Source organism: Mustela nigripes, chromosome 6 (assembly GCF_022355385.1).
Source record: "Mustela nigripes isolate SB6536 chromosome 6, MUSNIG.SB6536, whole genome shotgun sequence".
Taxonomy (NCBI): domain Eukaryota; kingdom Metazoa; phylum Chordata; class Mammalia; order Carnivora; family Mustelidae; genus Mustela; species Mustela nigripes.
Window position 1 is genome coordinate 45,819,954 of NC_081562.1, and position 12,497 is coordinate 45,832,450.

Below are 12,497 nucleotides of genomic sequence, written 5' to 3' on the forward strand. Positions count from 1 at the left end.
AAGACAATAGGAGACTAACGAGATTCTTGAAGCAGGGAAGCACCATGATTAGATTTCTGTTTGAGAAAGATTCTCTTCAGAGAATGGGATGAGTGAGTGGAGACGGACGGTGGAAAGGTTGGTTAGGACGATGCTGGTGGCAATCCACAGGAGTCATTCCGTGGGCCTGTGGCAGAAGAGTGGATGAACTGGAGGTGGCAGAGTTTGGTGGGTGACAGATGTGAAGTCTAACGGGTCGGAGGAATCAGGGAGACTCAGACATGGAGCCTTCTGGGTCTGTGTCTCATTCTTCTGGTGTCGTTAGAGGTCAGTCTTTCATTTTGTGTGTATATGAAAAAAATATATATAGATATTTCTGGTGAAAACATTTAAGTTCTACTCTCTTAGCAAATTTCAATGACATAATAGAGTATTATCAACTATATCAGCCTTTTACAGGGAAACTGACTTCTGGAAACAGCCAGAACTCCAACTGGGTGAAAAAGTCAGGTAATGAAGTTAGGTAATGTATTTTTGTTTTACATTTACTAAAAAAAAGTAGAAGAACTTCATAAGCTGATACCAAAAATAAGGAAAGGGCAATATATTTAAATTCAGAACAAGGTAGTTTTCAAGGTAAGTTTTTAGGAGGAGATGATTCTTAAGGGTAAATTTAAAATGTTTTGAAGAGTGGTATTATTTTACTATGATATAGTCTCTTAAGTATTAAGAAAAACTTTAAGGAGTGCCTGTGTGGCTCAGTCAGTTAAGCACCAATGCTTGATTCTGGCTCAGGTCATGATCTCAGGGTCGTGGCACTGAGCCCTGCCTCGGGCTCTACGCTCAGTGGGAAGTCTGCTTGAGATTCTTTCTCCCTCTCCCTCTGCCCCTCCCACCCCTCTGTCTCTCAAATAAATAAATAAATCTTAAAAGAAAAGAAAAGAAAAGAAAAACTTTAGGAAAAGAGTAGTATTGAACAACATATACCAGAGTTTAAGCATTACATACTGTCATCATTCATCAAAATTACATTGAAATTTGGTTTCAAGATGAAAAAGATCTGTCACAGAAAACAATCTGTTATCAAGTTTTTTTTTTTTTTAATTTATGGCTGGTATATGGTGTTTTCACTCATAAAATGGAACTAGATACCATATTTACAATTCTTAGTCATCTGATCGACAGAAGCCTTTTTCAGGGCATCTGTGCTCAAACCTTAGTGTATTTGTTAAAATGGCGATCGTCAGGATCCAACTCAGAGATTCTAACTGATGAAGCCCGTGAGGACCCGAAGCCAGCATTCCTTGCAGTGGCCCCCAGAGGATTCGTAAGCTCTCTGAGACACGGACTGAGAACCGCTGACCCAGGAAAAACGAACGGGCAGGAAGTATTGTGCAGTCGTCCCATTTCTGTGTGGAAAACGATCCCTACCCATTCCAGGCTGCTGACAGAAACATGTTTCATAGGCAAGTCAACAGCTTGGCCTCCTTCTTTATCCAAATTCCGTGTCAGAGAGCAGATGGCAAATTTACTACTTTTGAATATATTCCCGAAAATCACCATGAGCGAGAGATTTGCCTTTTCACAGCAAAAACAGGCACACAGGTTCAACAGTACCCGTATACAGCAGAAAGAAAATACCAGGGAAGAGAGTGCTCTGTGCAGGGGAAGACGCTGGGAGGCAGTACTCACAGAGTTCGGAGGCTAAGCAACTGCTGGAAAGTGTCAACTTTAATTTCATAGATTTCATTATGTCGCAGGTCTCTGAAATGACAGAGTTCCAAAGATTGGTTTCAAAGATTAGTCTTCAGAGATCTTGTACAGAGGGATTACCTGCCCTCAATCAAAGGAACACATGAAGTGTGACTACCAAGTGACTGATGAAAAATTTTTTGTTTTGCTTAAAGAAGAACATTCCAATTTATATACTGGAGTGTTGCCTCTCTTTTGAAGCAACAAGTTCCTCTGGGTGGGCGTAAGACTGTATTCCGAATGTCAGCCTCGTTCAGTCACCTGGCTCTGCCTTCCGGGCCCTTCTAGAATTCTCTGAGGGTGTTCAAGACTGTCAAATCCTTACCTTTTAAAAACAGATTTGCCTTTCTTTTTCTCTCTTAATCGCCCAAAGGCATTCAAAGAAAAACGAAGTGGGAAAAGATAGATGGTTAATATCGTTTTGATCAAAACCAAAGTATGACTTTAAAGCAGTAAGACTCATGTTTTGTGGAGGCAATTTTAAGAAAGGAATGTTCAAATGTTTCCTGCCTAAGTGTCATCAACGGCATCTCGAAAATCAAGAACACGGTACCCCCTCTAAGGATGGCTGCTGTGAAACAAACAAACCCCTCCCATATTTACAAGTAACACTCCTCATTGGATATGTAAGTTTAGAAAAATCCCCAAAGCTCCAGTAACACTGAAGTTCTATTAGAACACCAAGTTTGGGGTGGAAAAAGCACAACAAATGCTTCAGTGACAGTACAGTGCATAGTAAAATAATATTATCTATGTTTCCCAGCTCAATAGCCATCGTACACAGTCACACTTTGTGTGTATGAGAAGGGAAAGCACCAAATGTCTCCCCAGTGAACCACGGGGCAAGCAAACCAGTGACCCCTGGAAATGTGAGTTTTGGCTCTTGTTTTTTGTTAAGTGACTTAGAGACTCTGATAGACATACATTTTCTGAAGCTTTTGGCAGACTGAAAAACTGGGTAAATCTTCCAGCAGGTTGTAAGATAGATCTCTGGAAAACAGAAGGTACAAAAGGGAAAATCTGTTACATATTAATCCTAAGGAAACATGCTTTGCTCTCCTTTCCCCTCCAAGATGATATATCTCCCAAAGGCAGACTCTGAATGTTTCCCCAGCCCCGACATGGAGCAGGTATTCGCAGGCATTATTGGATTAAGCATAGATCCAAACATTTACTGAAATGTAGCTGTTGTGCTTCTTTAATTGATTTAAATAATTTACTTAGTGAATTTATTTATATTTTGTTAGTGATGATCTCCAATGTCCTAGCTATTATCTCACTGAAATGAGTACAAATTAAATTAAATAATTGTGCCTCTCTAAGAGCTGCTATATCTCTACAGCTAAGAGAATCATTGTTGGTTCTTTTCTAATCAACTAAAAAAAAAAAAAAACCAACAACAATTCAAAACATAGCACTAACTTTGAAATCAATCACGGCAAGGGGGAAAAAAAATCTAAGAAAGTCTTCAGCCAAAACTCAACAAATTACAGAATAACAAAAACATCTGGACATATTTATAGTATAATATAACTAATCTAAAACAAGCCATGGTAATTTGCAGAAAGCTTAAAAAAAGAAAGCTGGTAGATAAAGTAACATAGATACTTAAAAAAATATCTTGTCTCATGTTTAAAAAGTTATCAGCTAATCAGCTAACAACACACTTTCATGCCTGATTCTAATTCTTAAAACCAGATCACTACTATGCAACTGGAAAATCCATACTGCTTTCTAAGAGGCTTTTAAATTATTTTGTTCTTGTCATTGAGCACTCCATTCTACATTTTTTGAATGAATGGAATTTATATAGAAAGACAGTTCATTTACTACACATATATAATGTCGATGAAGCTGTTTGCAAACACAAATTTGTAGTTTATACTAGAGGCTTGAAAGACTAAACCAAACCAAACCAAACCAAACCAAACCAAAAACGAAAAAACCCCAAACCATACCCCACACCTGGGCACAAATATACCTGGTCAACAAAAATGGTGTGAATTTTTTAAAAAAGAGTGTATGTGAGAAAATGGACATACATATCGTCACAGCTGGTAATAATTTGGTTCACTTGTTCTCACAGACTGCAAGGAGACAAATCCTTCTGTGTACCTCTTAGTAGAAGATACAGAACACCTTCGACACAAAGACAGAGGGGCACTTGTGCCTACTTTCTACCTAGTGATTTTCATTGCTACTTTCTACCTAGTGATTTTCATTTCATTTCATTCTTCAAGCACTTCTTAAATATAGACACCATGTTTACAGCTTTCCCTAAATTATTTCATTGAATGCTTGTGGTCACCTTATGAGTAAGACACTGATTATCATCATACGATGTGAAATAATTTTCTTCAGATCACCAGCTACTTAGTGGGGATATTGGATTCCCAATATCATTCCCATGAAAGTGAAGAACCTGGGGCACAATTTCAACAGTGAAGTTTCCCCATGTAACAGGCACTCCGTGGATGATTCAGTCAAAGGGGGTTGGGGGGTGGGGAGCTCACAGATCTGTGCATCCAGAACATAAATTAGATTGTAGTAGAGCTTGGCACTCCGAGTTCTACTCTCAACTTCAACTGATTCTTCATCTTGGTTGATACACTGGCCAAACATTATGCCTTTTTTCAGTTCTCTCTTTAAAGGAGAAGATACTCATTCTGCTGAACTGGCATGGTGTCGTGAAGAACAAATCGAAGTTAGAGGTTGAAGGGCTTTGAAACTGACAAGCTCCTGTGGTTAATGTATCTGTGTTCTTTCAGACCTTTCAAGTTTCAAATGGAGAAAAGAAGAGCTTGAAGAGAGAGTAATGGTCCAAGGGAAGTGAGAAAGAAGTTGATAAGAGCTAACGCTGCCTGAGAGTTTACAATGTTCCAGGTGTGTGTATAAGCGTTTGACATGTAGTAACTCACTTAATCCTCATGATGATCCTCTGGAGGAAGTGGCTGTATCTCTATTTTATAGATTGGGAGATGGAGCCCCAGAGGGGATAAATAACTTGCTCAAGGTATCTTGCTGGTATATAGGGAGACTAGATTTGAACCAGAAACACAGACCCCCAGAGCCTTTGCTCTTAACCAATTTGCCAGTCAGCCTCCATTTATGCAGTTCTAGCTCTGGCTGGTTTACCATTTTCCATGTCACATATTGGAGACAGATGCAGTTTAAATACTGGCTTCTTATGTACTGGTCACAGCATGTGAAATCCTAGTCATGTCATCAAGCCAGTTTCCTCGAAGAATGAAGATAATTATACCTGGACGTGGTAGGTGGAATTCTAAGATGGTGCCCAAGATTTCTCCCACCTGGTATACATCCACTTTCTTCTGGTTATCCAATCAAACTGCCTGTATTTGAATTTGGACTCTGCTACTTTCTTGCAGCGTGACTTCTAAAAATGTACTTCACTTCCGTAATTCTCAGTTTTCCCATCTGTATCCACACCTCAGAGGGCAATGTAGAGTGAAGAAGAGACTTACTCCATATTCCCCCCCGCCTCTATGCATGAATGACTGACCCCGAGGCTCTCATGGGGTGTTCGTACAACCCCATATACTGAACAACTGAAGTCTGAAGTGGCCAGGGTGCTGGGGATGGAAGGAAGCAGAATTATTGTGGCAGACATTCCCATCCTTCCACTTAACATTCGTAGTGCTGCTTGTAGTTCTGCCATGAGGTGAAGCCTGTCGTGAAAGTACAGGCATTCAACTGACACAGATGTCTCCCATGAGAGAACGGAGCCATGGCCAGAGACTAAGGGTTCATTGATTAAGTTGCCACAATGCATGAGAGGACGATAATACGGTTGGGAGTTGAGGGAGAAGGCTGCAAATGGAAGGTCAAAACAAGGCTCTGCTCTTCAAATCCCTATAAGCTACTTTTCAGAAAGGAAAAGGCAGAGGGAAAAAAAAAAGCTTGAAGTCACTAGAATTCACATATGCAAGCATTTGAACCACTAGTTGGAAACATTACAACATGGCACCTACCAACTATACCAGAAGAAGGGTCACCTTTGTCAAGATCTGTATGGGTCTGATAACTTAATTTTTTGTTTTGGCAACCATATTGGGTTTTTGATTCATTACGTAATTTTTTTCTGCTCTGGAAAGCCTTGAGGGGGGAAACGAAGCTATCTAGGCTTGTTCATATCCTTTTTCTGACAGGAAACGTGTGCCAGTTGAAACTCTAACGGGAGACTGATTGGACCTTGGGAACAAAGGGTGCGCTGCCACCATTACCAGGGTCACATCAGAGAGCCACTTCCCCGGCCCACGGGGGCTAGGGAGCACCGACCTTTTGTAGCCCTACAAGGAAAAAAACTTTCTCCCCTTTTCAAGGATTATTGAAAGAACGCCTGCCATTTCGCTCTTAAATGGAAGTTGCCTGTTTACACAACGTCACTGCCTTCCTGATACGCACAGCACTTGCAGATTAGGTAACTGATCACAGGCGGTTTGAGGAAGAGATGAGATCTGGGCTCCAGTTAAAGTCCTGTTGAAATACAAACCAGACATAATTCTTTTATTCAGGCATCATACAGTACATATTTTTATTCACTGGCTTTAAGATTGGTCAGGCTTCTAGGGCAGTGCGTGTTCTGGGCAAAGTCAAGAGCCTATTCAAGTACTTACAGACTCTCCAGGTTCGCAGTTCCAGTTAAATCAGGAAATACAGTTATTTGTGAGGCACCATTCAGAGTCCTAGAAGGAGGGGTACATGAGTACTATTGGAAGAAGATTCCAGAAAGAGGTCATTTTCGTGCCATTTTCAAAGCACTTTAACTTAAAATATTCATTTGGTTTATACAGGACCCCTGCAAGGGGAAATGGATCTGTAAGAGAAAAACCTACAGTGTCCTTAGTTCAGGTAAATGTTGAAAAGCAGATCTTCCAACAAGCTGGATGGGGTTGTCATAGAAATGTCTGAAAAAAATCCAAACACCACTGTCTTAGTATAAAAGCTCAAGGACAAATGAATACCTGTTCAAAATTCCAACAAATACATTAAATGTATGCAATCTTGATTGTACTCTATTGTATAATATTCCTGGTTACTTGGTAAAACACGAAAGAAATGTTTTGATTCCCGAGGAGACTTTAAAAAAAAAAAAAAAGGATTTTATTTATTTTTTTGTCAGAGAGAGAGATGGGGGCAGGGTGGAGGGATAGCAGGCAGAGGGAAAAGCAGGCTCCTCGCTGAGCAAGGAGCCCAACACGGCACTTCATCCCAGGACTGTGGGATCCTGACCTGAGCCAAAGGCAGATGCCTAACCAACTGAGCCACCCAGGTGCCCCAGGAGGAGACTTCCGGTAAGAAATCCATACTATATAAAAATGAAAATTTTTTTGACAGCAAGGCAGATATAAGATATAAGATATAAGAACAGATACTAAGGAGAAAAGCAAGTGAACAGATTGTAGGTATATCTAAAAAGCTTCCTCTGCCTTCAACATCTGTGGCATATCCATCAAGTGGCAAAAAGGTAATTCAAGGTCCTGGCAATTGCATCATTAAATAAATAAAGAAAGATGAAGTTCTACAGGTACACATGAAGGTTAGATCCTTGAGTCAAATCTTATCATAACATACATGAAGGACTCTTTCCAATTAGTTGAGAGGAAATTTGCTATTTTGCTTTTTTGGTAACATTAGATTTCTAAAAAAGTTAAATACTGCTTTAAATGATGAGGCATTATTAGAACTTAAATATTTTGTTTTACAGATGTTTTCAATGGAATGGTATTTGAACTGTCTGGTCAATGAAGCCCTTCAAATAGTTCTTAGTGGAGAAGACATCCCAGTTCACTGAAATTCAACAAATACTTATTGGTGTTACTGCACTCAAAGTATGAGACTAGGGACTGTGGGGGTTCATAGACTGAGTCATTAAGGAAGCCATCATTACGATCTCTTACATGCCTGACATTATGCTAGATTCTGGGAGTTTGAAGAAGATGGACACAATGTCCCCGCCCTAAAGAAGCTTGGAATCAGTTGGGATAGAACAAGTGAGTGACAGCCTAACACTTTCTGGCTGATAAAGCTCTTTCACGTATGCAGCTCAATGGACCCACTCAACAGCTTGAAAAGCCCCACAGCTTTTAAATTTTAAATTATCCACAGCACAGATACTTAGATACATTTATCTCATTTTGGGGGGAGGTAAGTAAGGCTCTAATACTTTGGTAAATTCAGTAACTCCCAGAGCTTCACTTTTCTAATTTGTTAAACTGGGATAATAAATCTGAGTTGTAGGTTTCATGTACAAATTAAAAGAGCTCATGCTTGTGTAACATCTGGCTGGGATCTGGATTAGATCCATCATCCATAAAAACCCAAGTCCCCTTCTGTCCTCCTGCCCTCTTCCCTTGGATTAGAACACTGATAAGAGAAAGAGCTAGAGCTAGAATATAGGTCTTATGATTAAAAAATGGAGAGTTTTTCCATAATATCACACTGTCCCTTATCTATGTCATATGCCTGTATGTGTGTGTGTGTGTGTGTGTGTGTGTGTGTATATATATATATTATATATATATATATATAAAATTATGTTCACATACATATATGTATACGTAAGTACACTGGGCAGATAGGAATTCCTATGCTTGTGTATGTAAGTTTCACAAATAAAGAGTTATAGGGTTCTCAGGAAATTTTCTTGTGAGGTCAAGAAAAACTTCATGTAATGTCATTGGAAAGGGGCCCTGGGACACAGAATTTCAATAAGCATCGTGAGAGATGGACTTGTAGGAGCAAAGGCAATACAAAGTTTTGTTCTATGAATACAGGTTAGTCAATCTGGGTTATGGCATCGGGTGACTGAGGAGAGCTGTGGAGAACTGGTCAGAAGATGAGGCGAGAGGCAACCCTGCATCTCCGTATGATCCACAGCAAGATGTTGACGAGTTGGATGTTCTGCCTCCACCCTCCCGTGACGGAGGCAGGGGATGAGCCTTCCATCGGCAGGAATGCTGAGGCAGTGGCTAGCAGAGGCGGGTGGCAGTGGGCTTGAGAAGCAGTTACGAGGACGACGGGGACCACAGAGGGAGAAATGGAGGCTGGGTGGCCAGTGGGACAGGGGAAGCATTCACAGAAGCTGGGAACTGGGGATCTGCCAGGGGGTGGCAGGGACTGACGAGAGAGAAACAGGCAGAAGCAAGAGGAGGAGAGTTTCAGGGAGAAAATAGCGAATAGCAATAAAATACTGGACAGAAGCACTTATAAATTTGGGGGGCTGTTAGTCCTTTCTCAAGTGGTATTAGCATATCAAAAGAGTGATTAAAAAAAAAAGAGAGAAAACAAAACCAACCCCAGTCTTGTGGCTCTAAGGAAAAAGAAGCAAAGGCAAAGCAATTTGCCAACTTTTAGTATGTAAATACTCTCTAATGAGGCCTAATGTTTGTTGGCAATAAACTTTAAAACCCTTAGTTTGCCAACATACTGTCAATCTATTTCAGAAACGATGAATGGTATTTTTTTTTTTTTTTTCAGTTGTCAGGGCTGACTGGGATTCCAGCTCATTTGTGACACTACTACACGGTTCCAGAAAGCCTCTTAATCAAGTTGGCACAAGATGAATATCTGCCAAGAAATGCTCTGACGGTCAAGTTCAACAGTTATCCTTACTCTCCTGCAGATTTGAGACCCCTCCTGCAAGACTTCAGGCCAGTACTGTTCTCCCAGTCTGCCAGGTCTTTTATCAAAGAACATCCTAACACCTGTTTTCATCTTCCGGTGCATCTACATGGGATTGGTTTTCTGTTTGTGCTAAATGTGAGACACATAACTCATTAGTTATATGCCTTAGCTGTAACTCTATTGTGCACTTATAGGGTATATAAACCCTCACATACATCTTTTTAGAATATAAGCATGTTTCTAGAATTACAACTGCGCTTGTATATTATGTAAATGTGACTCAATGCTTGGACTTGATAACAAACAGATACAGAAACCTCACATAAAATGGTAAACCCCCCAAACGCCCACCATCAATGGAGGCGATTGCTGTAAAGGACTCCTATTTGATTATAATAATTTATAGGGGCACCCGGGTGGCGCAGTCAGTTCAGCGTCTGACTCTTAGAATCAGCTCAGGTCCTGATCTCAGGGATTTGAGATCAAGCCTTGCATCAGGCTCTGCACTCAGCGCAGAGTTTGCCTGAGTTCCCTTTTCTCTCTTCCTTTGCCCATCCACCCCTGCGTGCGCGCTCTCTCTCTCTCTCCCACTGAAATAAATAAATCTTTAAAAAAAAATTTATATTTCTAGTATACCTAGGTTCAAGTTCTGAGTGACTGTGACTTTAACAATGATTCTCTAAAAAATCAGTTTTATTCCTTAGAAAATAGAGATAGGCAAAAGTATGTCACAAGAGTACTGTGAAGTGAGACAAGGTCTCTGAAGATATGAAGCATGAGGCAATGCACACTTGTAGGTTCTAGAAAAAAAGAATCTTTTATGTCATTTCAGCAGTCAGCTGAAAGCTGGCAAAACATCTCCATATATGGTTCTCTGTAAAGAATCTTAAATTGACAAAGACAAAACTTGGGAATCTATAGGACATTCATTTTATTATATTTAAAAATGCAATACATATTATATCTCAGGATGGAAAAATCAAAAAGAACTATGGCCACTTACATTGTAATAAGGGAAGGATTGCCTACAAATGCTTTCTCAGGTATTGACTTGATATTGTTGCTGTGAAATCCTCTAGAAAGAGAGGGAAACATTTTTAAAGGAAAATAACCTGTAGGGTAACATTATATAATAGTACTCCCCTCCCGTGGCAGTGATCAACATCTTTGATAGCTAGATGGTAAGATTAAATTCCTCTATGCGTTTTGAAGCTTACGTGCTCTTTAGGAGAAAAAGAAATCACAAGCTGGCCTCTTGAAAGAGGAGTAAAAAAATTGAAAAATAACAATTGTGCTTTACGGAAGCTTACAAATTTGATGTTATAAAAAGAAAAGCCATCTGTTAATATCCAATAGAACACCACTGTATAACAACTTGACACAGAGGAAACCATCTTTGGAGAGAGGATTATGGTCACTCCTCCTGACCCCATTTGAAGCGAGGAGAAGAGAAAATGGACTTAAGCTGCTGTAAAGGAGAGATTTACGTAATCTCCTTAGGAGGACAAGATTGCCTGAGCTGAAGGAAGGTACTCAGTGAGTCTGTAATAACAAACTGATTCCCCGCTGTCAGTGCTAACGTTGTCTGAGTGGCGGAATGGGTCCCATGTGGGTCGGTGGCTGGATGAGGTGCCTTACGTCTGCCTGACCATAGACTGTGAGGATTTCCCAGCTAAGCCACAGGTGGGGGCTCCTGAGGGAGACCCCTCCTCAGGTCTTTTGCTTCCAAACAAGCCCTCCTTTAGCTGTGTGTTTCATTTCTCCTGGCTCTATGTTTATTTCCCTTTCCGATTCTTGGAACATTTCTTACATACGTTATTCATATTTTTAGGTACAAAGAAAAGCTAGTTGAATTATAGTATATAAAAGACAATGGATGCAACCTACGAGCTGAAAGTCAGCTTTACTTTAGTACAATTGTGGGTTTTAAAAAAATTAAATATGGTGCACAAGGTATTTAAAGAATATGAAATGATGTGCATGAAAAATCTAGCACGGTACTAGGCACATGCATTTTATTTCTCTAGTCCTAGACTTACACGACCTAGGAAAGTTCTTCAAAATGCTCAGCAAATAAAGGAACTCTGTGACAATTCTATATAAATATATGAAGTGTGTAGATGTTGGGGGGAATATAGCTTAGGAAAGGAGTATGAGTTAGAGAACTATGTAAATTTTTTCAAATATACGTATTTTAGAGAAATCCATTCTAAAGTTAAAAAAGATTATCTAATGTCTGTTGGTGACAGAATAAATTAAAATATATTTCAAGTGTACTTAGCTATTATTTATATTTATACAAACTATTATTATTTATACCAACTTTTAAAATTTTCCAGTTGGTCATACTATGTGCAATAGTCAAACATATTTTAAAGTGACTTCACGAAGAAGAGAGTTCTTCTATTAAATTTGTCCTAAATACTTACAGTTCTTTAAGGTTGGAGAGGGTCCTGATGGCAGTGGGGAATTCATCAAGATTATTATAATTTAAATCTCTGAAAAGAAGTAAATAGTATTTTCAGTTTTTCATTTAAAAATTCCTATATATTACATTTACAGAGAAAGTTAACATCCTATTCCAATGGACCAGGATCACTGATCGAAATTCTTCTTCCTTCTTTTCATGGAGAGAGATTTCTAGGTTTGCTGACCACCATTATTCTGCCAGTATCTGCGTTAACGTGGTCATTAGACTGCTCATGGGAAATGTAAGAGTCAAGTCTCAATGGCACTGAGGTATTTAAAAACAGGGAGGGGGACACAGAGCTGTGTTAATGTCCAAGTAGGAGAGACACTTGGCTAGGTTGTTGGTGGCTTGACCATGTAACTCTTCACCTGAACCTGGCTCACCACCGGGAGAGCTGGCGTGTGGGCGTTCCTCCTGGCTCCTGAATCACATCCCCTCTCTTGTCCCCACCTTCACACTCTGAGGTCTCCCCCTGCTCTTCAGAGTCTCGCCTGAGAGGGCGTCTTGGAGAGTTGCTTTATCTCTGACTCCCGAAGTGTGCCTGCGATTCTCCTAGCCTGAGCTCCAGGATGATGGCCTGCTTCTGGAGAGGCGTGTGTGGTACAGGGTTCCCTCAGGAAGGGCCTCGGGTCTAGAATTTCTTCAGGGT

The 12,497-nt window shown here is 40.1% G+C and overlaps 1 protein-coding gene across 1 annotated transcript in view; it reads right to left on the bottom strand.

Annotated features, from left to right (window-relative positions):
- Positions 1-12,497, bottom strand: part of LGR5 (leucine rich repeat containing G protein-coupled receptor 5) — a 123,342-nt gene that overhangs the window by 10,624 nt on the left and 100,221 nt on the right. Inside the window, exons 7-13 of the mRNA XM_059402461.1 lie at positions 11,808-11,876; positions 10,382-10,453; positions 6,588-6,659; positions 6,369-6,437; positions 6,157-6,228; positions 2,656-2,721; positions 1,672-1,743 (exon numbers count right to left, since the gene is read on the bottom strand). Coding sequence (XP_059258444.1) covers positions 1,672-1,743; positions 2,656-2,721; positions 6,157-6,228; positions 6,369-6,437; positions 6,588-6,659; positions 10,382-10,453; positions 11,808-11,876 — 492 coding nt within the window. The remainder of the gene's footprint in view (positions 1-1,671; positions 1,744-2,655; positions 2,722-6,156; positions 6,229-6,368; positions 6,438-6,587; positions 6,660-10,381; positions 10,454-11,807; positions 11,877-12,497) is intronic.